This window comes from Gekko japonicus, unplaced genomic scaffold (assembly GCF_001447785.1).
Source record: "Gekko japonicus isolate JY-2015 unplaced genomic scaffold, Gekko_japonicus_V1.1 scaffold159, whole genome shotgun sequence".
NCBI classification, from domain to species: domain Eukaryota; kingdom Metazoa; phylum Chordata; class Lepidosauria; order Squamata; family Gekkonidae; genus Gekko; species Gekko japonicus.
In genome coordinates this window covers 483,163-510,681 of record NW_015169177.1, presented here as the reverse complement: position 1 = coordinate 510,681, position 27,519 = coordinate 483,163, and the positions used below count along the sequence as shown (strand labels likewise).

Genomic DNA, 27,519 nt, shown 5'->3' with positions numbered 1-27,519 from the left:
TCAGAACTCCAGGCAATTTTTCCTAGACTCCCTGTACTTTGGCATGCATCAGCCATGTTTGGTTGTGTGTGCAAAATGACCATGGCAGCATCAAATTGAGCTTACTTGTCATTGATTCCAAAAAGCAAAAATAAATACATGGGATAGTACTATAGAACAAGGGAAAAATAAAATGAGTGATAAACACAGACCTCAATCTGATATTTACTGACGATGATAATGAATTAAGAGGGAGGCAGAATAATCTTAGTTACCAGATTTCTGTTTCCATCTTTTTATCACATTCTTGAACTGTATTTTGTCTTCAGATTGGCAGAAACCTTGTTTTGGCCTGAGAGAAACCATAAATGACATTCTTATTCCTCCTCCCAATGCTCCCTAGGAACTCCTGGTATTCTGAGTAAAGTCTCTGACTCCGTCCGTTTTGGACATCATAAAGGATGTTTCTTCCTACCTGATGGAAAATTCTGAATTTTTGGTGTGTCTCATTTGAGAACATGACTCTCTGTCTATATCTAGAAGTGTCCTATTGTCTTGTTAGTTACTCTTCATTAACATATTAACTATAGTTCTCTCCCAGACCAGCAGACTGAGATTTAGCTAGTTCTGTACTGCTGTATTTTTAAACATGAAAAATTATGAATTTATTCATTATTAACTGATATGGATTTTATGTTGGAGATGGAGAAGATAGTGTGAAGTTGCTTTGAAAGTGGCTCCTGAATAGCACAGCAAGTTTAGAAATGAGTTCCACTTCAGAAAGTTTAGAAAGTTACTTCACTCAAATATGAACTGCTTTAGCTTGGATTCAGGAACTCATAATGACATTTGCTTGCAGGTTGTAATTGCCTTATATAGGCAATTTCATTACAAGGGACTTTGCCTTGAACAAAATCAGTTTCCGTTGTGGCCAGAACAGGAAGACTATGGGTTAGGAGGAGCATCTTGTTTCATAGCATCACATGTGTGGCTCTAAAAAAACCCTCTGCCACTTCTTAGTTTTATCATTTAAAAGGCAATAGAATGATTAACAGGATATGTGTAATGGTATCAAGTTTTGGCCAGAAGATAAGACACAGCAGTGACTGATAACGTTGTTGGCCACTGTTTGAATGCATTGATACTATGTATGAAAAACAGGATGTACATATTTTATAGCTTTGTTTCTTGATACTTTTCCATCAATATTAAGCATGCTTTCTTAGAATTATGTTCCTTTTAAATGCATTGGACTAGATTCCAAGGAATTTCAGCCTTAATTATATAAAACCCAATTAAGATTTTGACCTTTTATGAAAGCAGATTGCAATATTCAAGTGAATAATAATATTGCAGGTCCAGCAGTAATCAGTGCATTTTGTCCTTACCTTCTGAATGTCTTTGCAGAAGACCATTTCATAAAGTGCAGTAGTTCAGAGGAGTTGAAATATCTCATCTACAAAAGGGCCTGTTCGAGTAAAGAAGAATAGGAGTGGTAAAGGAAGACAACAGCTGAATGCAAAATGTCAGTTATGGTTAAGCCTGAAATACAATCTGATTATTAAAAGAGGACAATACTATGCCAGTAAGCAAACTTCTTCCTCTTCCCTCCTGTCAGCAGAAACCTGGCTTACCTAGAATAATGGCATTGCATTCAGGCTAGCATGGGCTGATCTGCTGGCTCTTTTAAAACTGAGGGGAAGAACGAGGGGAACAAAAACTTAACCCCAAAAAATGAGTTAAGAACCTGAAAGGTTAAATACATGTATTTATTACAAATTAGTTTAAAACAATTATAGGCACAAATACAGCCTCAGTAAGAATTAGAAATTGTACAATATGCAGAATTGGGACCTTATGTGACCCTAAAACAGATGTGTTTTGACCTAGCGGCCTTCTTCAGTGGTCGAGCATAAATGTTGCACATGGGCTCAATTATTGCAATACTAATATTAGTCAACATAGGACCAAGTGAAAATTATGTACTCAATTTCAAACCTGAAGTATTTCTACTGAACCACTGGAATTCCGACATAGATGCAAGAAATAAGGAAATACTTGCTTTACTCCTTGCAACAGCACGCCTGACTATTGCTTCATGTTGGAAATCTCGCCTCCAACGTTAACTGCCTGGGATGACGAAGTGTGGGAGCAATTTGTGATGGCAAAGATCACTGATAAGATACATAGAGCCCAAACCTCACAGTCTCCCTACTCCAAGTTTGAATCTACCTGGTTCCCAATTTTTTCTTATCTTACTACGTGTGATATATTACCTACTAATGCTCATTTTCATAAGTGGGTCTTGATGTGAAACATTTTTATTATGCTCGATGGGTGAAGTCCTCATTCCTTTATTTATACAGTCTAATGACCTGGAGTATTATAGAGGATCTCTCTGTGGGAATGTTGAGTTATTTTTGATGTAGTCTGTTTATGTTACTGGAGTGCATCTGTTTGTTTATGTATTTTTACGGTTAGTAACTGTTTGGCAAAAGTTATTTTGAAAAATAATAATAAAAATAATAAAAATAAATAAATAAATATCAGTGACACAAGGCAAGGATGTACTGTATAAGCCTCATGTGCCCAAATCAGGTACGTATAACTATGGTATTTCAATTGTGTACCCTGCTGTTTTGGTCCAGGAGATTCGATTTCAAAAGCAAATGTGGAGCCATCCTTGCCTTGTGTTACTGATATTTATCAGAACATAATTTTCATTTGGTTCTATGTTGACTAATATTAGTATTGCAGTAATTGAGCCTATGTGCAACATAGGCTCAATTACTGAAGAAGGCCGGTAGGTCGAAACACGTCTGTTTTAGGGTCGCATAAGGTCCCAATTGTGCATATTGTATGATTTGTAATTCTTATTCAGGCTATATTTGGGCCTTTTAAAACTGAATCACCTACCTGTCCAGTATCTCTTTATTGCTGATTCCAAGCCCACAGTATGGCTCCTTGAAGCAGCACATACTTCTTTTAATAGTGAAAACAATTGCTCACTGTTTAAAGTGTCAACCAGTAGGAGGTTTGGGCAGCTGATTGGTTCGTTCTTCCTGTCTGTTTTAGGACTAGCTCTTTCTAGAACATGCTGACATAGGTTAAACATTTCTCAATTACACTTTAATTTTTTCCCAGAGAATAGTCATTGAAACCTAACCAGACTTCAGGTTTTCACATATGTAAGGTTCAGAGGGTTATCTTTTTTTGATGGTATTTCTGAACATTTTTATGCTAGGATAAGTGGAGAAGGCAGGTCCTTAAAGAGATGGGAGTACCAGACCACCTCACATGTCTCTTGAGAAACCTGTACAAGAGTCAAGAAGCGACAGTTAGAACAGGATATGGAACAACTGATTGGTTTAGCGTAGGAAAAGGAGTACGACAAGGATGTATATTGTCACCTTGCTTATTTAATTTATATGCAGAGTACATCATGCAAAATGCCGGCCTGGATGATTCAGAAGCCGGAATTAAGATTGCTGGGGAAAACATCAACAACCTCAGATATGCAGACGATACCACTCTAATGGCAGAAAGTGAACAGGACCTAAAGAGCCTCTTGCTCAAGATAAAAGAGGAGAGTGCAAAGGTTGGCTTGAAACTCAACATCAAAAAAACTAAGATCATGGCATCCCGCTCCATCACTCCTTGGCAAATAGAAGGAGAAGTCGTGGAAGCAGTGACAGACTTCACGTTCCTGGGATCCAAAATAACTGCAGATGGTGATTGCAGCCATGAAATTAAAAGATGCCTGCTCCTTGGGAGGAAAGTGATGGCAAACCTTGACAGCATATTAAAAAGTAGAGACATCACCCTGCCAACAAAAGGCCATATGGTCAAAGCAATGGTATTCCCAGTAGTACTGTATGACTGCGAGAGTTGGACTATAAGGAAGGCTGAGTGCCAAAGAATAGATTCTTTTCAATTATGGTGCTGGAGAAGACTCTTGAGAGTTCCTTGAATTGCAAGGAGATCAAATCAGTCAATCCTAAAAGAAATCAACCCTGACTGTTCCTTGGAAGGCCAGATACTGAAGCTCAAATACTTTGGCCACCAAATGAGGAGGGAGAACTCACTGGAGAATACCCTGATGCTGGGAAAGATTGAAGGTCAAAGAAGACGGGGACGACAAAGGGTGAGATGGTTAGTCAGTGTTATCGAGGCAACGAACATGAAATTAATCGAACTCCGGGGCACGACGGAAGACAGGAGGGCCTGGCGTGATGTGCTTCATGGGCTTGCGAAGAGTCGGACTTGACTGTGCGACTGAACAACAACAACAACAAAGTGGAGAAGGATGGATAGTATAGACTAAGGCAATTTAACCTCATATCAGTCCCTTTAAACATGTCTATTAGATTAGTTTTCATGATAGTCTAAAGACAACATAACCTTGAGTTCACTGTTCACAGTATGCTTATGTGTTTTGCCTGTACTTGTAAAATATTTTCAGACAACTTGTTTTAATTTCACTTGGTGGCACATCTGCTCTTTTTGCCATAAGGTTTTGCATTTTATGAGAGAATTAATACATTATTGGGAGAACTCAGTTCTCAAAAGTAAAACTAGTCAGTTTTGTGAGTGCCTGTAAGTTCTTAAAGAGTAGTATGGGTTCTCTGTTATAAACCAAATTACAATTATTGAAGAATATTATTTTCAATTTCAGGTGCGCATTGCAGCAAAATTCATCATCCATGCTCCTCCTGGGGAATTTAATGAAGTTTTTAATGGTGAGTATTCTTGCTAGTTTTTGGCTCTTATGTGAGTTTTCAGACATGTTTTGGTTTGGATTCTTTAAAATGCATGGTGTAAAACAGATGACATTAAAACACTTTGTACCCATAATTTAAAAAAAATTGAACATTACATTTATAAGATGTAATATAATGTGAGAATTTTAACCTATTTTAAGAATCTCAAATGGGAGTTCGCTGCTGCTACTTCATTAATAAAAACAGACTGGAGAATTGGAATGTCAAGATCTGGTAGGAGATCATGGGCAGGTTTTTCTATACTTTTAGATATTTTTTAAAAAAGAGGAAATAAACATCTAAACAGTGGTAGAATCTACCATGTTCCATATGTCAACCTAACATCCACTTAAATATACAAAGCAAATACATTTGGACCTGTTTACATGTTCATAGTTATCACTTCTTGAGTATAGAATATATATATTCTGTCAAAGCTGCTAATAGAAATGCCAGTCATGAAAGCAACAAAGCCAGGCAACAACAAGGTAAGGGGTTCATGGGGAGTTCCCAGATGTACAAAAGACAGAATACTAACAAAAAACGAAAGATCTCTCTCTAGGCGATAAGGACTGGATGTGATGGACTTTGTGCCAAAGGTGAGGGAAACTTGTGAAGCAAAGAAGTTATGCCTTTCTTCCAAGCTTTCCTGAAGTCAGCACAAATTCTGGGAGTTCTCATCTACCTCTCTAACCATGAAAGGAGTAGAAAAATCAACCTTGCTATTCAACCCAGGAGCCAACTCCTTGCTTTGTATTTTTTCTGGAAGTCAGGACAGATTCAGGAAGGGAGTAGAGGAGTTGAACTGATGGGTCATATAATAAGAGCTGGCTTTCTTTGATGTGAGGGGAAAGACCCTCATTATTATGAAGAATGACATCCCACTCTTGGCATCAGAAATCTCACATTGTGGTGGCTAGAACTTACTCTGGAATAAACTGTACATTGAATTGGAGCCTTTGGGGATGGTTGCAAGGCACATAGTTCTGCAGCCATGTCAGGGACTGGGTAGTACCTGGGTAGGAACCCTTCTGGGAACCTTTTGAATACTTCTTTGAGTTTCATGATGATTAAAAGCTGAAATATAAATGTAAATATAAAACAAAAACAGTGGTATTGAGCACTACCCAAAACTTCTGAAGAGTTTTCAGGTACAGCTTGATGCAGAATGCATTGCAGTAATCAATATTCCGGGATATGTAGGACAGTCATTAAATCCTTAGGCTCCAGGAAGGAGCACAATCAGCATATTGTATGTAACTGATAAGATGCATCCAACTCTACAGCTGTCACTTATGTGAAGCTGGATTCAGGAGTCGTCTCCTGCTTGTATATATGCTGTATATATGCTCATAAGTAAGAAGTTATCTTAGGAACAGGAATAGAATGGTAGTAATAATCATAGAACTACAGTGTTGATCTAGAGAAATCAATTGTATGGTTTTTCTAAAAAGTTTCTTTGGCAAACAATTTTGTGTCATTTCAGCTCTGTTAATGTGGCAGTGTTTGACCTTGAGTGTATTTTGATGCATTGCTGCATATAAGTGAATGCATCTTTTGTGCATTGTGTCCTTGCAGTTCTGCCCAGGGGCTCCTTAGTTTGCAAGAACACTATGTGCGTATTGGAATTGGAACACTATGAGCATATTGGGTCTAACTATATTCTTCCCAAGAATGTTGATCATTCTATTTTTTAAAGATGTCCTACCTAATTTCCATGAAGAAGAATTGTTCATTTCTGGATTCTGTTGAAAAATTATGGCCAATACTGGAAAAATTCCAAATGCATACCAATTATAAACTGATACAAAGGAGATTGAAATAGTGGGGTGTTTTTCTAAAAAAATAAAATAAAAATCCCTGCACTGGGCTAGACCCAAACTAAGAACATTTTGTAGCTATGATTGTGGCTAACATGCATACAAAGACCATTGTAATAGACAGCCTTTTCTTATATGAAAGTATATACAGATTACAGTGTAATCAAGTATTTTACCATTCACTAATGCTCAGTATTTTTCAGATGTTCGATTGCTGCTTAATAATGATAATCTTCTCAGGGAGGGAGCAGCCCAGTAAGTATTATCACCCTTTGAGTTCCATCTTCTTTCTCCATGTTAATAATTGAAGAATACTAATAATTAATATGATGAGAGGCCAAGATAAAATGTCTCTCTTACTGCTTCAAGGTGCCTTTTCCTGAGTTGGGGCTCTGAAAATTTACCCAACTCAAATCTGATCTTTTCTTCAAAGTAAGAAAGACCCTTCTATTCAAGCTGGCTTTTAGAGGCCTGAGTTAATTTGGTAATCAATCAGGTCCTTTCCTGCATGTGAAGTGTGACTAGTGTTAATACATTAACTTCAGCCTGTGACTATAAATGTTTCTTAAAGTTTAGAAGAACATGTTGCAAAATTATTATTCTGACTTGGTGCCTGTTATCTTCATATTATAGTGCATTTGCACAGTATAACTTGGACCAGTTTACTCCAGTAAAAATAGAAGGCTATGATGAACAGGTATGAATATAAGCATTTTTAAAAGCTTGCTCTTATTTAATGGTTTTTTTAATTGTAAACTGTAGTGATAACTAATTCTTAGTGCTTGGGGGAGTAGCGATTAGATTATTGCTTGTGCTTTTTTAAAAGTTAACAATGGCTCATTCAGAGAATGTAGACAATTGTGTCTCTGGTGTGGGTTATTTGAGTAACTTAGTCATGATGATTCTTGGCAAAAACCCAAAACCAAAAAATTCCCCATACTGTACAATGATTGTATAGTGGTTGATTATTCTTAGCTCTTCTGGGAGGCTTTGGTTTCCCTTAGTGTTTTATAAAAAGATGTGTTGAACCTGTTTTGTAGTCTGGTGCGTTCAAGCAGGTCTCTGGAGCTAGTGGCGTGTGCATTTGCTTAATAGCCTATGCAGCAATGACTCCATAATATTGTTTATTTCATTATCTGTTAAATAATGTATGCAAAAATTGCTTTTTGTACAATTTGAAATATATGTTGTCAAAGGCTTTCACGGCTGGAGTTCATTAGCTGTTGTAGATTTTCCGGGTTGTTTGGCTGTGGTCTTGGCACTGTAAGACCTGACGTTTCGCCAGTAGCTGTGACTAGCATCCTCAAAGGTATAACACAGAAAGACGGTGTACTCTCTGTGTCAAGGTGAGAAGAAAAATGGTAGGCAGGTAATTTATATCAAGGCCAAACGCTGCTACATTAACAGAGCTGAAATGACACAAAATCTACAACAGCTAATTTGAAATATAGTTCCTCATAATCACTAATTTTAATCCACAGCGACACTGAATTTAAGTTTAAGGGCTTGTCTGTGATGGATATGACCATGGTTCAGAAACTACACATCATCATTCCAGTTGAATGGGGTGAATCTATGGTGTGTGAAGAAGGGTTTAGAAAGCTCCATGATCTAATCATCCAAATTGTGGGACAGTAAGAAAGTGTAATCCCAAGGCTATCCTCATTGTCTGATACCATTCTGTATCTTCTGAAATATCTGACAGTGAAGTGGAGAGAGGATGGTTATGTTTTCTTACCACTATTGATAACAGGAGCCAACAATTTGCCCCAGCTTCACTGTCAGACATGGACATAAATTTAGAACCACTTCAATATGTGGGGGTAGGGGGAGACACACAAACAAGCAAAAGCTTGTAGATTCTGCTTGATTCTCCTTCCAGAAAAGCAGAACATTCAAGCTTAATTCATTGCAGTATCCATCCTTCTGTATGGACCAGCAGAAACATTAAGGCAGGATACAAGGTACCCAGAAATACATCGTGCCTGTGTGTTCTAAAATCAATACTGACATTTTACTGGAGATCATGAATGATAGAACTGTCATGTGCTGTCATAGAAATCCATAATCCACTCCTGCAAGGAGCAATTTCCAGTTCTGGGTTTGAAATGTTATTTTAAATAACCTGTTTTTAAAAATACTGTGTTAATTTTATGTAGCACAGCTCTGAAAGATGTGCACTGTTTGTATTCTGCCTACTGTTTTGAAATTAAGAAGCGATAAATGTTCTAACATATGCTTTACAGGATTATCATGTACAACCTCATTTTGTTTTTCAAAGCACAATACTTTCATTCTGTAGTTTGACTGGCTAATCATTTTCAAAGATTGTGGGAAGTAGTTTAATTTGCTCGTGGCTACTTGGGCCTCACCAGACCAGAACTGGACCTGAGGACCACCCTTTGCTGTTTTGTTTCAAAAGACTTTACCTAAAAATGTGTGTAGACAATATTTGTTACTGTTTCATTATAGTTGCTGTAATTATGTAGTATCGTGTTTTTATATAATCTGACAACTAAAACAACTTGTTTTTCAGGTTTTAATAACAGAACATGGCGACCTGGGCAATGGAAAATTTTTGGATCCTAAAAACAAGATCTCTTTTAAATTTGATCATTTAAGAAAGGAGGCTATTGATCCAAAGCCTCATGAAGTTGAAAATGCAATTGAGTCATGGAGAAATTCAATAGAAACTGCAATGAAAGCATATGTGAAAGAACATTATCCAAATGGAGTTTGCACAGTAAGTGTTAGGGGAGCTGAAAAATGCTTTAGCATAAGCAATTCTTTAGTCTGCTGGTTTCATTTCTCTATTTCAGCCTGTCTGTGGTAAACACATTTTTCATGGATAACTATGTTTATGGGTTACTTTATTTATGTTAGTGCCTTTGCCTGCAGTCAGCCATATGACCTTGAAACTCATCTGTAGTGGGTGAATTATGTACCCAGACCTTTCCCACAACTATAATCTAGAATTATTCATATACACACAAGAATCCATATATAATTTTCAGGGGTTGCTAGATCATCAGTGGCATCAGAGATTTAATTTTGACAAACAGAATGGACAACCACAAAAGTTAGAAACTTTTGAACGTGGCCAACAACAAAGGGAGGCAGAATAAAACTTTTGTCAAAATCATGCTAGGCTGTGACTTATTTTTAGAGAGTAGCATTTGTGTCATGGATTGTGTGTGTGTGTGTGTGTGTGTCACTACTAACAAGCACACAGCCAGTCTGCTGCTCCTGTTACTTCACTGCCCTGTGCATACAAAAGGAATGAATTTATTTCATCTTTCTAGATCCAGAAGTAAGGGACTCATAAGAGCATAAGAGAAGCCAATGTTGGATCAGGCCAAAGGCCCATCCAGTCCAACACTCTGTCACACAGTGGCCAAAAATACCAGGTGCCATCAGGAGGTCCACCAGTGAGGCCAGGACATTAGAAGCCCTCCCACTGTTGACCTCCCCCCAAGCACCAAGAAGACGGAGCATCACTTGCCCCAGAGTCCCTATCTATACCTTGTGGCTAATAGCCACTGATGGACCTCTGCTCCATATGCTTATCTAATTCCCTTTTGAAGCCGTCCATGCTTGTAGCCGCCACCACCTCCTGTGGCAGTGAATTCCATGTGTTAATCACTCTTTGGCTGAAGAAGTACTTCCTTTTATCCATTCTAACCCGACCGCTCAGCAATTTCATTGAGTGCCCACGAGTTCTTGTATTGTGAGAAAGGGAGAGAAGTACCTCTTTCTCTACCTGCTCTATCCCATGCATAATCTTATAAACCTCAATCATGTCACCCTTCAGTCATCGTTTCTCCAAGCTAAAGAGCCCTAAGCGCTTTAACCTTTCCTCATAGGGAAAGTGTTCCAACCCTTTTATCATTTGAGTTGCCCTTTTCTGCACTTTTTCCAAAGCTATAATATATTTTTAAGGTGTGGCGACCAGAACATCCTCACTGGTTTTCACCACCCTGAACAACTTCGTATCATCCGCAAATTTAGCCACTTCACTGCTTACTCCCAACTCCAAATCATTAATGAACAAGTTAAAAAGCAGTGGACCAAGTACTGATCCCTGTGGTACCCCACTGCTTACACCCCTCCACTGGGAGAACTGCCCATTTATACTCACTCTCTGTTTTCTATTAATTAGCCAGTTTTTGATCCATAAAAGGACTTGTCCTTTTATCCCATGATTTTTGAGCTTGCTTAGGAGCCTTTGATGAGGAACTTTATCAAAAGCTTTCTGGAAGTCAAGGTAAACAATATCTATTGGATCCCCCTTGTCCACATGTTTGTTCACCCCCTCAAAGAACATTAACAGGTTAGTGAGACAAGATCTTCCCTTACAGAACCCATGTTGAGTCTGCCTCAATAGGTTTTGTTCATCTATGTGCCTACTAATTCTTTCCTTAATAATGGTTTCCACCAATTTACCCGGTATCGACGTCAGACTGACAGGCCTGTAATTTCCCGGATCTCCTCTGGAACCCTTTTTAAAGATGGGAGTGACATTAGCTACCTTCCAGTCCTCAGGAATGGAGGCTGATTTTAAGGAGAGATTACATATTTTTGTCAGGAGATCCACAAGTTCACAATTGAGTTCTTTCAGAACTCTTGGATGTATGCCATCTGGGCCTGGTGATTTATCAGTTTTTAAGTTGTTTATCAGTTTTAGGACCTCCTCTCTCGTCACCTCAATCTGACTCAGGTCTTTCAACACCCCTCCCGAACTCAGCGGCTCTGGAGTGGGCAAGCACCTCTCATCTTCCACAGTGAAGACGGAGGCAAAAAATGCATTTAGCTTCTCAGCCATTTCCCTATCATCCTTCAGTACTCCTTTTACCCCTTGGTCATCCAAGGGCCCCACTGCCTCCCTGGCTGGTTTCCTGTTTCTAATGTATTTGAAGAAAGTTTTATTGTTGGTCTTTACATTTTTTGCTATATGCTCCTCATATTCCCTTTTTGCATGCCTGACCACAGACTTGCATTTTATTTGCCATAGCCTGTGTTCTGTTTTATCAGCCTCACTGTGACTAGCTTTCCACCGCTTAAAGGAATCCTTTTTACCTTTTACAGCTTCCATTACTTTGTTTGTTAACCATGTAGGCTTTTTCTTATACCTGTTTGTGCCTTTCCTAACCTGCGGAATATATTTTATTTGAGCTTCTAGAATTGTAGTTTTAAACAGTTTCCAAGCTTCCCCAATGGTTTTGACCCTTTCTACTTTTCCCTTCAGTTTCCTCCCCACATGTCCCCTCATATCAGAAAAATTACCCCTTTTAAAGTTAAAAGTGGTTGTGTGAGTCTTTTTGGCCAATTCCCTATTTGTACAAATGTTGAACTCAACAACATTATGATCACTGTTCCCAAGCGGTGCAATCACTTTTACATCTCTCACCAGGTCTTGAGTGTTACTTAGGACCAAATCAAGGATCGCCTCTCCCCTGGTAGGTTCCATGACCATCTGCTCCATAGCGCAGTCATTTAGAGTGTCTAGAAACTCAATCTCTTTCTCTCGACTAGAACACATATTGACCCAATCAATGTGTGGGTAGTTAAAATCACCTATTACGACACAGTTTTTTTTGTCTAGCTGCTATCTTTAATTCATTCATCATTTTATAATCCTCCTCTATCTTTTGATCTGGTGGGCGATAACAAACTCCCAGTGTTAAGTTTCCTTTTGGCCCCCCTATTTCAACCCATAGAATTTCCAGAAGCGAATCCAATTGTCTTAGCCTCTCAGTCTTTCTGGAGTGTATACCCTCTCTGACATACAGAGCCACCCCTCCTCCAACGCTTCCCCCCCCCATCCTTCCGATATAATATATAACCAGGAATCGCACCAAGTTTCTGAAATACCTGTAATGTCTGTTTTTCCCTCCAACACCAAACACTCCAACTCCCCGATTTTACCTCGGACTCTTCTAGCATTTGTATAGAAATAGCTATAGTATCCCATACAAGTTAAGCCTGCAACCTTCCTCTTGCTATCTCAAGACCTTGTCAGACAGTCCATGTCACTAGCCATGGTCTCAGTGGACAATTTCAATCCACCTCCCTGTAGAAAAGCAACAGGTACCCCCTCATCTCTCTGAGATGAGCCAACCTGAACCAGAGACTTTTCATCTCCTCTCGGCTTTCCCCCACTAGGAATAGTGGTTGGCAGCCAAGTTTGTAGACCACTAATTTTCCTGCACAATTTGGTCAATGGCACTTTGCTCCTCTTGTTAGTAATTTATATAAACTGATCTCATAGTATTGCACTAGTGGAGTTTTCCTGTTTTAAGAAGTACACAGATGTGATGGTAATTTAATTGTTTCTCTTACAGAGTAAAACTGATAATGATTAGAGACCAATTTCCTTTTTGTATCTTTAAGTTATAGAATGGGAAGTAGTGTGCCACATTAAACTTAATCTTTAAAGCATGAATTTGGAACTTAGCATTACTGCCTTCCATTCCATTTGTGATTAAGGTTTATGGGAAGACAATTGATGGACATCAGACGATTATTGTATGCATAGAAAGCCATCAGTTTCAAGCAAAAAACTTTTGGTAAGTATAAGCTACCTTGTCAGCCATCTTGTAAATTGGTGACATTTCCATTTATTTTTCATTGTGTTTGTTGTTAAATTGGGTATCCATTTTCAGCATTTTTAGCATTCACAATAATATAGTTCCATTATTACTCAGTTTTCAGTTTTTGGACACAGTTAGACTTTGAAGAAGTAGGTGTGCATATCCAGTCTAACATTATGAGAAAACATTTGAAAGTATATTTGGGACAGAAACTTGTTACATTGTGAAAGAGGTCATAAGAGACCCCTCCATATATTGGTTACAGGAAAGCCTACCAACATTTGATATTGAAAAATGCCCTAGTAAATTGGGTGAAGTCTCTTTCCCAAATGTAAAATGCCATTTAACTATAAAAACTGATCCTCAACAAATTGGCTTGTTTTTATGGATTTCAACACAATATGTCTTTGTTTTCTCAAGCAAGTTTATGTTGCCATCCTAATTAGATTTAAACCTATCTTTGTCGACCTATCTGTTGAAGCCAATGGATGTGTAACTCTGCTTGGGATAGTACTCCGAGTTTCTTGTTTAAAGAACTTATTTACAGGGTTATAAATCTATACATTTGTTTTGTTTTTAAAGGAATGGTCGTTGGCGGTCGGAATGGAAGTTTACAATCACCCCTTCAACCACTCAGGTGGCTGGTATCTTGAAAATTCAGGCAAGTTTTCCAAATTTATTACAACTATCTTGGGAGTATCTCATTTTATTGATATATCCCAAACTGTTGTCATAGCAGGTTTAATAAATATTTGTAACTTTTTCTTAAAGGAAAGCAGGTTTCTTATCAGTCATTCATGAATTAGAATTCTAAATACAACTACAGCATTTTACCAGTACACAATTGGCTAATCTACTCCTAAATGTTATTTTGTGAAACAGTGTAGTTCAGTAGCCATAATGGTGTAAATGAAATGAAAGTGCAGAATCACTGCACTAAGACTTGGCTAACTGCATTTTGGGAGAATGTATTGCCACTAACTTTCCTTAACACATCAAAATACTTTTCTTTTTTTTGCTTGGTGGGTTTATTTTTAATCCTTCTTAATTAATTATCTCATGCTTAGGTTCACTATTATGAAGATGGTAATGTTCAGCTAGTGAGTCATAAAGACATACAGGTTACTCTAACAGTGACTGTGAGTATGTGTTTCTGTACCCTATAAAAACAATTTTTAATTTATCACAGATATTGCTCACTGTTAACAAGAATTAAGAGCTGATTCACATATACCTGTAGATCAATAAAAGGGCTTGAATCCCACAGATTGCTTCTGCTGATGGGCTAGATTTCTGTTAGTGGAGTGGATTTTACTTGGCTTCCTCCTTCCATTACAGCCCAAAATACCCCGCTAGTATTTTACTGTGTCTATGTGCTTCCTTAGTATCACCACACAATTTCCACAACTTCCATCTTTTGCTTAGCAAAAGATCTGAGTACTAGAATGGCACCACAAAAAGAATAAACTGATGTCTAATATGCCTTCATGTGAGTGAAGCCTCTTTAAAGCTAGCAATGTTCACTGCCTTGCTTACTTTGTGTGCTAGTAATATTTCCATGTGGTTGCACAAAGCTTGTCATCTGAATACGTGCTCTTCTTCCATCTTTTTAAGCAGATATTATAATACTGATCTTGGAGCTATCGAGCTTTTCCCAAGAGCTGTGTCAACTTGTACAACATATTAGCAAAACTACAAAAATTAATTTAGGCATGTTCAAGCACTCCTATTGAAATTCTTGCCTGTTGTCCCTGGCAGACCCTCTCCCAATATCACAATTTGCCTTGGAAAGCCCGTGTTTCAAAACCAGTTGAAGGTCTGTTAACAAAACACCAGTCTAATGTCCTTTGTGCAGTTAGAACTAGAGTTGTTTATCTTAAAACAGTTAGAAAGTTATGGTTGAAAGTACTGTGATCACCCATGACATTTGCTTCAGTGGATGTTTATCAGTATAGTTTTTGTTTATTTTTTGTGGCTTCATGCTTTTCTGGATTGTACATGATCCTGTGTGGGTAGAAAGTGCAAAGACAAAATGTAGGATCTTGATAATCTAATCCCCCAATTCTGAACATTTTCCCACTGTACAGAAGATGAATATAATATGGAAGCTTCAAAGCAGAGTTGTGGTGCAAGACATGGTAATAAGAGCTGACAAACTGAAGATAATAACAGTTCATTACCATTGTTCTTCCTGTTCCCTCTTCTGTCTGGTCTGAATAGCTCTTGTCTGTATCTTTAAATGGGAGATGGGGAAGCTGTGATATCTCCATGGTGGGGAGACATACAAGCTAGAAAAGGATAGAGAGAAGTTGCACTTTGTTCCTCTTGGTTATCATTAAACTGCAATAGAGTGATTTCAGGAAAAGTGTGCTTAAGTGCTTTGAACACTTGGGGGAAACTAACAAATTCTGTATAATCATAAAGCTCTGTATCACATCTGGAATAGTGCTTGGTCTTAAATCATTATTTTAAAATAAATCCTTTTCTTTGTTCTAGAATGAAGCCCAAACTGCAAAAGAATTTGTAAAGATAGTAGAGGCTGCAGAAAATGAATACCAGGTATATAACATGTCTGTAATATTTAATTCAAGCTAATATTCTAATGGTTGTTTCTGACCCCCCCCCCCCAAAAAAAAAGGTATTGGGAAAATGCCAGAAAATGGCTATAGGTGTGTGTGTATTTATAACTGGGATTATATAGAAGGTAGTCTGAGCTGAGTTTCTGGCAGGAAGAACATTAAAAGCTTTCGTCCACCTTGAACGTACCTGCTTAACAAAATACACATATACAGTCATTTTCTGCCAGCTTCCCAAAATAGCAGTTCAGTATCCAAGTGTATCAGAAGGTTCTTTTATTTCAAGTAAGTAGGAATTAACCTAAGGTTCCAGTACCTGTTAGTGGCTGACATCCAGTGAGAGCAATGAATGGAACAGAGCTCACAAAATGAGACTTTCCTATCTTTCCCTCTTGCTCAAGCTTTCCCATCCTCTGGGGTTAAGGGGACCTTTGGGAACAGCACTGGGTAAAATGTGGATATCTGCATTGGTAGAGGGAATTGGCAGAAATCTCTCTCACACACACCCCCTTGAACATGTTCCCACCACAGTGTAATACAGCCATGGGATAGAAGCCACGGTAATGTTTTTAAAAAGATTTTGGAACTGGTCTTAAAATTAGACTTCAGTTGTGACAATATTGTGTAATATATAATGTGTTAAAAAAGTTACTGTTTTGCCAGATAGCTTCAGTAGATGGAACATAAAAATAATCAGAACATCATAGTATTTACTTTCTGTGGATAATTTGAATTAAAAGATTTGCTTGATCTCCCCCCCAAAAAAAACAAAACAACCCTGCTCTATAAGGTATGTCACAAAGTCAGTTCTCTTTGAGATATTTATCACACTCAGCATATGTATATTTAACTCTCAGAAGTGCTTGGCTAATTTAAGCGAATACATTGTAACACAGATTTTGGCACCCAGTGTTCTCAGATGAAGCAAAAATGTTCATTAAAAAAAAAGATTTTAAGGTAAAATTTTTGGCTAATCACGTAATACATGTTTCATCTTCCACCTGAAGCAAATTAAATATCCAATAAGTTTTTAAAAATATGTTAATGGCACTTGTTCATAGTTTATTTTGATACAAGATCAGTAATAATGATAAAGATAAAAAACAATAAAGAATAAGAAAAATAAGGAATAAAATATAAATTAAGGGATAGTGTAAGAATAAGTGCTGATTGTGAGAGGATGGAGAGATGGGGTCTTCCTCCAACAGGTTATTATTAAGACTCGGTCAGCTGCTTGCGTAGCCCTCCTTTATCCGTACAGCAATCAAGGTCTTCCAAGGAGAGGTGGTCTCCCAGCTCTTATATGGTTCCCACCTCTGTATTTACATAGAAAGGTGATTACTGGAAGCAGTACGATCCAAGTTCCTACAATCAATCCTTGGAGTCCCATGATGTATCCTGGATGCCCTTCTTAGATTAGAGAGTGGGTTGATCCCCTTGGAGACTCACATGTGGCTACTTGAATCTACCTGTTGGCTCATTTTCAGCCTGGTGGGCCAAGAACCCTTGATTTTTACCGATAGCCACCATTCAACCTGGCAAAGAGCAATTGAGGGGAAACTCCAGGAGCATAGCCTCCCCCCCCCCCAAGTCCTACTGTGTCTTAGGTATTAAAAGCAAAAGAAAAGTTAAACAGTGGCTCTGGGATCACGCCCTGCAATAAGACAGGAAACAGATACAGAAATATCCAATTATTTTGCAACATACCAAATGGTTCCAACCAGCACATTTTCTTAGATCCCTTGAGATCCCCAAATGCTGGCTAATCTTTACCCTTGCATGCTTTAACAGTCTACCCTCAGCCCTCCTTGAAGGCAGATACCATCACGTCCCACTCCCTCAATGGCTCTGCCCATGCCTGTCTGTCAACCATGTTCTGCGGCACTGCCCATTCTACGACATTTGATCTCAGTATATAGCCCCAATCCTATTAACTCTACCAGGAAGATCTGACTCGGTTCTTTCTGCATTGTACCATTAAGTTCTAGCTCTTAACAATTTCATCTTTCCTGTGAACAGACTGCTATAAGTGAAAATTATCAAACGATGTCGGACACTACTTTCAAGGCCTTACGCCGACAGCTGCCGGTTACTCGCACAAAGATTGACTGGAACAAGATCCTTAGCTACAAGATTGGGAAAGAAATGCAGAATGCCTGAAATGAAGACGACAAAGCTGGATTGTTTTGGTTCCCATGTACACAAAATAAAATTGTTACGAAGGTATTCAGAACTGTTAAGTCACCTAGTCAGCATGGGCATTTGCCATTGAAAATCACTGTAAGTAGTTTGGTTAGGTCACAAGGCTTAGCTAATTGAGCATTTTTCTTTGTCCTTTTGTTTTTCCTATAAACAGTTACAAAAATCAGTGTAGCTGAAACTGTTGAGAGCTTCTGATAGACTTTTTTTTTTATAATGATGACATGCCTTTAGTTTTCAGTTAAGTTCAACATTATTTGAGATATTTTTGCATCAATTTTCTCCCAGTCTCACTTGCTTTCATACAAAAAGGGCAGCTTCTGGAACACAGTATCACTGAGGAGGTTGTTACCAGACAGCATCAGTTTGTCGTTCAACATGGATTTTGGCCATGTATGCTGTTGTATGTAAGCCTGGGGAAAGCATTTCCTATATTGAACCCTTTTCAGTTATTTAGATAGCTTGGTGTTAACTTATTTTTTTTTAAGGCCAAGGTCTAATGCTGTTTTTAAGGTGTTGAAATTAAATATTAGTGCTTATTTTGAACATGCATTTAGTGCTGTATTCCTGACAGTAACTCAAATGAGTTTGGATTCTATCAGCCCTCAAGTTACTTTTACCATACAGCCACAATTGTATTATAACAAGGCATATTGTAATATATATATAATCCTGTACTCATTACTGTGTCTGTCAGTTTAATTTTTTTCTTGGATTGAAATGTACTAAAATTCAATGTGACATTAAAATGCAAATTTTCTATTTACTTGAACAGCATCCATTCTCTGATTCCTGCAGTTCGTTGCTTTAAAAAGAATATACAATGCTCTAGTTTACAGTTTACCCATTATTTTCTTCATGTCCTTCCTTTAAGGAATCAGGTGGAACAGTGCATAGAGGTATCCCATGGCTTCCTGTGACCTTTTATCCTACATCATATGGTAAAAATGTGAAGGTAGATCATCCTACCCTGGAGTCAAGACTCTAGGGGATTTCCAGCGTAGCTGAAAGAAGGGGAAAAGTGGAGAGGGAGGGGCAAAGAGAAGCGGAAATCAGCTAGTTTTGTGGACAGAAAAGGGGGAATAAGGCTGCCCCCCACACACTTGGCAAGTTCCAATAATAGTTTTTAAAAAGTCAAAATGTATGGGTGTGAGTTGACAGTCCTGTCAGTGTACTGCTAAAAACAGCAGTACATGAGCATTTGTTTGTCTGATTTTTGCTGCAGCTTTTGTCAATGTGAGGAACGTTGTTTCCTCCTTATTCCTAGGGTTCCTGGGTATTGGTCAACTAAATAAAGATATAACAGAAGGGAAGAAAGCAAGAAACAGTCATGACAGTGTGGTAATAGTGAGGTGAAAGCAAACTGACATTACCGTTGTGGAAATGAACACTTCAGCCAGAGTTACTTCTGCTTTTGCCATTTGTTGGTTTGTCTTCGTGATGCACTCACTGTAGAAGTATATACCCCCTCTTGTTCCTTATAGATACATCTAATAAACTAGCTATCCCCTGTGTGGATGATGAATGCTTTATGACAGGACTACCTATAGAAAAAGTTGGGGTCTTTGGATAGATATGGAATTCCCCAGATAAATACTAAAACATGATGTTGTAATTAAGTAAAAAGTCTTAAGCACCAGCTTCATAAAACATGAAAATGCTCAAGAAACTTTGAAGTATATAGAGCAGTCAAGGGTGTGGGGATGGGGATGTGTGAAAAATTCAGTCAAGTCCCTAAGAATTCTGGGTGTGGAGATTCTGAGCAATGGGATGAAATTTCCGATTTCTCTGCCCCTTGCGCTCAGTGATTTCTTGCAGGCTTCCAGGCTGCCAGTATAATAAAGTGGCTGGCCCCCATTATGGTACCAAAAGCAGAAAAACCACATTACCCACATACAAGGTAACATACCTTGAGGGACTCCTGATGTATGCAAAGAAATATGTAAATTAACCAAAATGGACCAAATATGTTTCAGAAAAGGTAGATTATTAGAAGCAGCTGTCAGTGAAAGTGGAAAGCTGCCTACTCTAGAATTTCTCTAGCATCTATGTTTGCTTCAGGTGTCTAGTGCTGCCTCCACATAGGGATGATTCCCCATTGTTCATTCATCGCTCCTGCAAATGCCTCTCAGCAGCAATGGAGTGTCCGTGTGGGGTTGGCCTCAGTATCCTCTCACAATCACCATTTGCCAGCTTTAAAAATTGTAGAAGCTTTGACAGTATTGATATGGCGACTACTGATTTTTTTTTTTAAAGCAACCAAATGACAGGAGGAAACGACACCTTTTCTGGGCAAGGAAACCTGCATCTTCCTATCTCCTTGGTAGGGAAACCAGGTCTCGCAAGCTTCCTGGAAATATCACAGCTAAGCAGGTCTGGAGAAGAGCACGCCAAAGATTGGGGAAGGACAATCAACATGCCATTGGGAAACAATGCCATGTGGACAGTCCAAAAAACCCCACTCCTACATGGAGTTAAAACCAGCTGGAAAGGTCTTGCATGGAAGCAGTCTGTAGTTCACTGTGTTTAAAGCATGTAACATTTTATTTGAGTGATGCATGAAAAAAAATTCAAAATACATAGTTTTTGAAGCTATCCTCTAGCACAAAAGAATGTGTGTTTTCAGGAATGGCTTCAATCTGTTTTCACTGTTGCTTATATAACAAGCAGAAAGTGTATAAGGTCTGAAACTGCTATTTTTTCCATAAGGTATTGTTTAAAGCTGCTGATGTCACTCTGGACAATACACAGCTTCTTTAGTTTCTTATTGGCCTTGGAGTTCTAATTGTAAGATTCTCTGAAGTCTGTTGTGCTCAGCATCTTAGACCAAGGCTGCCAAGGCTTTCTGTCGACATATGAGTAGATAAGCCAATGCCAGCCAAAAATACAATGATGCTTCTGTTTGCCAAGCCTCACTATGGCATCAAAGTGGATTGTCTGTCCTTGTAGGGCAATACTCAATATGCTAGTTTCAAATATGTTACAGAGCCACAAATACTGAGCCAAAACTGTTGGTTTAGCACTTGGTTAATAAAGCTACAATTTAGGGATACCTCAGGTGATTCATTTGCAAGTAGTGATTCTGTACAGGGAGCAAAATGCAAATCTTGTCTAGGTTTCTGCATGTCCTCTCTTATGTCCTCTGCTTACATCCTCTGGGAAGTCTCCATTTTAATTTGTTTTCCAGTGTCCGTCTAGACTTGTAATTTTCCAGATCTAGGCTGAGGTACATTAATGTGCCACAAGGGAGCTGCTACTGGTTCAGGAGAAACGGACTCCTGTGAGCCCAGAGTATAAACTCACAAGGGAGGCTGCCAGATGGATCACTTAAAAGGATATTTTTTATTTATTTATTTATTCATTCATTCATTCATTCATTTGACTATCAAGCCTCCCTTCCCTGCAAGCAGGGCTCAGGGCAGCTTACAACAGAATAAAAACACAATAATTCAAGTTAAGTTAAACCAGTGTTAAAACACAATACTGAGTAAAAAGCAGTTTCAAGGTGGCAAAAGATCTGAATAGAAAATTGAAACTACCCAGAGCCTCCAAGGGGACAGGTAAGGGGGGAGGGGGGGGCAAGAAACCTGAGAGCACCAGACTGCATGCTGTCCTGTCGCTGTCCTCAACTGAAAGCCTGGCGGAACATCTCTGCTGTAAAAGCCCTGTGGAAAGGTAATAAATCCTGCAGGGCACAGATGTTCTCCGGCAGAGAGTTCCACCAGGCGGGGGCCTTAGTTGAGGACAGCCAGATCTCTCTTGAGCCGGGGAATACCAGGAGATTTTGAAGTACCCAAGCATAATGGTCTATTGGGGGCATACTGAGGCAGTCCTTCATGACCTGGGCCTCCATTAACAAGTTGGCATCCAGGGTCATGCCCAGGCTCCTGACGGTTGGTGCCAGCAAAAGGGGCACTCCGTCGACAGCCGGGAGTTGGCAACCCAACCATGGCCCACTCCCACCTAGCCACAGAACTTCTGTCTTATTTGGATTGAGCTTCAACCAATTCTGCTTTAGCCATCCAACCATGGCCTCCAGACCCTCGGTTAAATTCATGGGAATGGCATCAGGTCAGCTGCCCATCAACAGAAATAGCTGGGTATCATCAGTGCACTGATGGCACCCCAGCCTGAAACCACACCAATGGGGAAAGGAGTGCACCCTGAGGAACCCTACACACTAGTAGTTCCTCGGGGACACTTCCCTGCCCAGCGCCACCCTCTGTCCCTGACCATGGAGAAATGAGGTGGGCCATTGCAAGGCTACCCCATGAATTCCAGCATCAGCGAAGCGGTGAGGCAGAAGGTAATAACTGACTGTGTCGAATGCTGCTGTAAGATCAAGACATAGCAGCAGCACTGACCCGCCTCAATCCAGCTGCCTGCTGAGATTGTCTGTGAGGGTGACTAATGCCATTTCTGTCCTCTGGCCTTTTTGCTAGAAAGAACACACAGAATCATAGGTTTGAAAGGGACCTTCAAGGTCATCTAGTCCAACCCCCTGCACAATGCAGGGAATTCACAAATATGTTCCCCACACACCCCCAGTGACCCCTGTTCCATGCCCAGAAGATGACAAAAAAACCCTCCAGGACCCCTGGCCAAACTGGCCTGGAGAAATGTAAAATATCTGCTTGCTTTAGTTATAAGATGAAAGAAAGGCTTCCCCCCCCCCCAAGGATTTGTGTCTCCTTAAATATGACACAGAGGGATGAGGATTCCAGTGTGCCTAAGTGGCCTTTGTGTTGGTTTTCAATTTTAGTGGCTAATTGGTGGCAAATACTGATGTTATGATTTAATGATTAGTTACATGTCTGAATGGGAGTAGATACATTTTGTCTGTAGCTTGCATTCAGATTAATGCATGTGCATCATACAATTTACGTCCTTCCATTTCATGTGCTGCAACTTCTATGTTATATTTTTAAACTGGGACCTCTATGTTTTAATAGCAACAGACAGACTATGGCAAGTACCCAGATCATGAAGAGGCTTGGGAACTAATCCTTTATATAATCAGTGGGAATACACTGGTATTCCCAGAAGGGTCTGTTGTCTGCCTCCTCCGACCAGGGTTCACTCTACAAATGCAGGAGCCTAGCATTTTTTGGGTTGCTCCTCCATATTTATGGAACAACCTCTCAGAAGAGGTCAGGAAGTTTCCACTCTTCTGGCTTTTCAGTAAGGGTGTAAAATGCACTCACTTTGCAGAGCTTTGTGGAAATGTTTTGAGTCTGGGCAAATCTTTTAAAAATGGTGTCTGTTAATACAGTGTTCCTATCTTGGCTGTCTGAGTGTATATTTAGTGCAAGGAACTCTGTATGATGTTTATTGTATTTTGTGGGTTGATTGTTACCCACTTCAGGCCCTGACTTGTTGGGCGAGGGGGCTTTAAAATATTTTAAACAAATAAGCAAGACTCTATGAAATTTCCCTCTATGAAATGTTGGGCGGCTGCTGGCATCTGGCTTGAGAAGCTGCAAACACCACACCGAGGGTCAACTTGACTGAACAAGAAATGTCAGTTCCTGGCCACGCCACCTCTCCCCATCAGTTGCTGAAGTTTATGCCCCGGCAAGTTGGCTGGGGAGGAACAAAAGAGTCTGGCTGTGCCTGAAGACCAAGAGAGAGGCACAGGTGGGTTCTTCCGCCTGCAGCGTTTTGTTTACTCGCCGTGCAGCGGCTTAAATAGATGCCTGCCTGGCAATCCTGAGAGGGGGCGGAGGTGGACACGTTACTTTGGGAGCCATGAATCATCCTCACAGCCACACAGGGCGAGCCTGCGGCAGCAGAGAGCAAAGCTGGCCGGAGAGAGCGTGCGGGGCTTTCTCTCCCTCCCTCCCTCCTTCCCCCTCCTCCCGTCTTTCTTTCTCTCGCTCCAAAAACATGGCTGAAACTGGGGGCGGCTTTCTGGAGCAGCTCAAATCCTGCATCGTCTGGTCGTGGACTTCTCTATGGACTCTGTGGTTCTTCGTCATGCTTTTCCTAGTCTACATCCTGAGGGTACCTTTGAAGATCAATGACAATCTGACCACAGGTAACTGACTGACGGCGACCGGGCGCGCTACTCCTGCTCGAACTTTACTCAGGGGGCAACTTGCTGCGGGAAAGGGCAAGAGAAGAGGGAAAGAGCGGCACGGCGGCATCTGGGCGGGAAGGCAGGGGAGAAAGGGCGGCCGTCGCCTGCAAAGGTCTTTGAGGCAGAAAACCAGCTTCTGTTGGAAACTTTCTGCGCCACCTCTCCCTCTCCCCCCCCCCCGCCTTACGAGGCACCGTTACTCTGCGAGCAGCTGTTGACAGTCTTTACTCCCCCCCCCAGTGGTGGGGAGGTCGTGTTTGGAGGGCAGTTTGGAGGCATGACGGGGTGTTGGGGGGAGCCGTAGCGCTCCCTCATCGTCTCGTATAACCAGTTGCTTCCCAGACGCTTGAGTCTCAATACGGACAAGGCTCCCCCCCCCCCCCGGCCTTGTAATAAGTGGTGGCTTTATTACCCCTCGCCCTGGAGGAGTGGAGACCTCACACAACATGCGGGAGGGGAGGACTATTTGGCAAGGCTACTGATCCGTTTTCTTCCTACATCATATGTATAAGAATATAATAAAAGGAAATCCCAGGGGTGTTTTTTTCCCCCCCCCCCCATAATTTTGATCTGTTTACATGCGTATTTTTACCTTTCTTTTCTCCCTGCTGGGGACTTGAAGCATCTTACAAAGCAATACAAAAATATAATTTAAACAAAAACAAAAAGGAGTGAGAAAGAACAGCAAGCCACATAGAAGTCTGGATTCTGTTACCACTTGCAGCTAACTGACCACTTTTGGAAGTTCACAGGCAGAGATTGATCCGCAGTCTCTCATATTCAGAATGGCACTACTACTTTTGTACATGAAAGCTCTATTTCATTATCATAACTAAACACTGTCAATAGACTTCTGCCCTGTGAGTTTGCTAATTTTCTTTATTTGAAAATCATCTAAGGGCAGAACAACTACTGCATTTCATAAGAGACTTATGAGTGCGTGAAGTAGGGTTTTTTGGGGGGGATTGCTGGACAATACAAATCAGAACAACTGGACAAAAATATTCCTGTATCATTCTTTCTCTTCACTGTTCTCTCTCTTTTAACTACATTGTTCCTTAATATCCTTTTCTAAAATAAACTGCCTTTCCTTGTATGGGAGATACTGTGGCATCTTAATATTTATGTATTCTGTATATTTCTATGGAGCCTTTTCTTCAAGAAGCTTAGTTGGGGTAGCATATATCATTCTCCTGTCTAACCATTATACCACTCTAACCATTATACCATGCTGAGCTGGCCTCCTCCAACTCTCTTTTCTTCTTGAAAAGGAGCAACCAGGGTTCAATGTTTTAAATGATTTTGTGTACTTGTAGCGGATGTTGTTAGGCAACATTCAAAAGTCATGAACAGGGTGGGGGAGATAATAGGTTTCCCTTGCTTGAAAGCCAGTCGAATCCGACTCTAGGGATGTGGTACTCATCTCCATTAACAAGCCGAAGAGCCAGCGCTGTCCAAAGACATTTCCGTGGTCATGTGGTTGGCATGACTAGATGCCGAGGTGCACGGAACACTGTTACCTTCCCACCAAAGTGATACCTATTCATCTACTTGCAATTTCTTGGTTGCGAACTGCTAGGTTGGCAGGAGGGGGGAGAAAATAGTAAGCACAAAACTGTGTCAGAGGCACTCATGTTGAACAGGGACAGAGATCTGTGATGTGTTTCAAAATTTCGTGTTAGGTAAATTGTTGCATTTGATTAGCATTGTGTTTGTTCTTTTTTCCCTTTTTTGGTGAGTCTTTTTTTTTGTGTGTGTATGTGTGTATGCATGGAAGTCATGACTGACTTCTGGCAACCCTGTCAGGTGGCTTAATATTGCCTGCCTCGGCATCCCAGCCCTGGTATTCTTTGGAGGTCTCCCTTCCAAATACTTGCCAGCGTTGGCCCTGCTTAGCTTCTGAGATCTGACAAGATTGGACTTTCCAGGTCAGGGCCGCATTGTCTTTGTTCTTGAGAGGAAAATATGGATGCTATAGAATGCTGTGAGTACTGGTATTTTATTTATCTATTTATTTACTTGGTTATACCCTGCCTTTCTCCAGAAAGGGACCCAAAGCAGCTTACATTGCTCTCATGTCCTCCACTGTATCTTTATCCTCGCAACTACTTTGTGAGGTAGGTTAGGCAGAGAGTGTATGATTGGCCCAAGGTCATCTATTGTTTCCATTGCAAAGTAGGGATTTGAATTAATTTACTTCTGTGAGAGTTGGACCATAAAGAAGGCTGAACGCCAAATAATAGATGCTTTCGAATTATTGTGCTGGAGAAGACTCTTGAGAGTCCCTTGGACTGCAAGGAGATCAAATCAGTTAATTCTAAAAGAAATCAACCCTGACTGTTCCCTGGAAGGCCAGATACTGACGCTGAAGCTCAAATACTTTGGCTACCAAATGAAAAGGGAGCACTCACTGGAGAAGACCCTGATGCTGGGAAAGATTGAAGGTCAAAGAAGACGGGGACGACAAAGGATGAGATGGCGATCTTTGATTTGGTCCTAAGTAACACTCAAGACCTGGTGAGAGATGTAAAAGTGAGTGCACCGCTTGGGAACAGTGATCATAATGTTGTTGAGTTCAACATTTGTATAAATAGGGAAGTGGCCAAAAAGACTCACACAACTACTTTTAACTTTAAAAGGGGTAACTTCTCTGATATGAGGGGACATGTGGGGAGGAAACTGAAAGGAAAAGTAGAAAGGGTCAAAACCATTGGGGAAGCTTGGAAACTATTTAAAACTACAATCCTAGAAGCTAAAAAAAATATATATTCCGCAGGTTAGGAAAGGCGCAAACAGGTATAGGGAAAAGCCTGCATGGTTAACAAACAAAGTAATGAAAGCTGTAAAAGGTAAAAAGGATTCCTTTAAGCAGTGGAAAGCTAGTCACAGTGAGGCTGATAAAACAGAACACAGGCTATGGCAAATAAAATGCAAGTCTGTGGTCAGGCATGCAAAAAGGGAATATGAGGAGCATATAGCAAAAAACGTAAAAACCAACAATAAAACTTTCTTCAAATACATTAGAAACAGGAAACCAGCCAGGGAGGCAGTGGGGCCCTTGGACGACCAAGGGGTAAAAGGAGTATTGAAGGATGATAGGGAAATGGCTGAGAAGCTAAATGCATTTTTTGCCTCCGTCTTCACTGTGGAAGATGAGAAGTGCTTGCCCACTCCAGAACCACTGATTTCAGGAGGGGTGTTGAAAGACCTGAGTCAGATTGAGGTGACAAGAGAGGAGGTCCTAAAACTGATAGACAACTTAAAAACTGAAAAATCACCAGGCCCAGATGGCATACATCCGAGAGTTCTGAAAGAACTCAAATGTGAACTTGTAGATCTCCTGACAAAGATATGTAATCTTTCCTTAAAATCTGCCTCCATTCCTGAGGATTGGAAGGTAGCTAATGTCACTCCCATCTTTAAAAAGGGTTCCAGAGGAGATCCGGGAAATTACAGGCCAGTCAGTCTGACGTCGATACCGGGTAAATTGGTGGAAACCATTATTAAGGAAAGAAT

The 27,519-nt window shown here is 40.1% G+C and overlaps 2 protein-coding genes across 6 annotated transcripts in view; both read left to right on the top strand.

Annotated features, from left to right (window-relative positions):
- The window catches only part of CAPZA2 (capping protein (actin filament) muscle Z-line, alpha 2), a 30,599-nt gene extending 11,910 nt beyond the window's left edge, over positions 1–18,689 (top strand). The window contains exons 2-10 of the mRNA XM_015416022.1: positions 4,655–4,718; positions 6,763–6,814; positions 7,193–7,256; positions 9,096–9,302; positions 13,046–13,125; positions 13,732–13,810; positions 14,217–14,288; positions 15,646–15,708; positions 17,745–18,689. Coding sequence (XP_015271508.1) covers positions 4,655–4,718; positions 6,763–6,814; positions 7,193–7,256; positions 9,096–9,302; positions 13,046–13,125; positions 13,732–13,810; positions 14,217–14,288; positions 15,646–15,708; positions 17,745–17,885 — 822 coding nt within the window. The 3' untranslated portion in view covers positions 17,886–18,689. The remainder of the gene's footprint in view (positions 1–4,654; positions 4,719–6,762; positions 6,815–7,192; positions 7,257–9,095; positions 9,303–13,045; positions 13,126–13,731; positions 13,811–14,216; positions 14,289–15,645; positions 15,709–17,744) is intronic.
- A 5,091-nt stretch (positions 18,690–23,780) lies between these two features.
- The window catches only part of ST7 (suppression of tumorigenicity 7), a 160,871-nt gene continuing 157,132 nt past the window's right edge, over positions 23,781–27,519 (top strand). For 4 of the 5 annotated variants that reach the window (XM_015416020.1, XM_015416018.1, XM_015416019.1 and 1 more), the window contains exon 1: positions 23,781–23,961. In XM_015416020.1, the coding sequence (XP_015271506.1) occupies positions 23,811–23,961 (151 nt within the window). In that variant the 5' untranslated portion in view covers positions 23,781–23,810. The remainder of the gene's footprint in view (positions 23,962–27,519) is intronic. The other variant, XM_015416021.1, reaches the window with a different exon arrangement.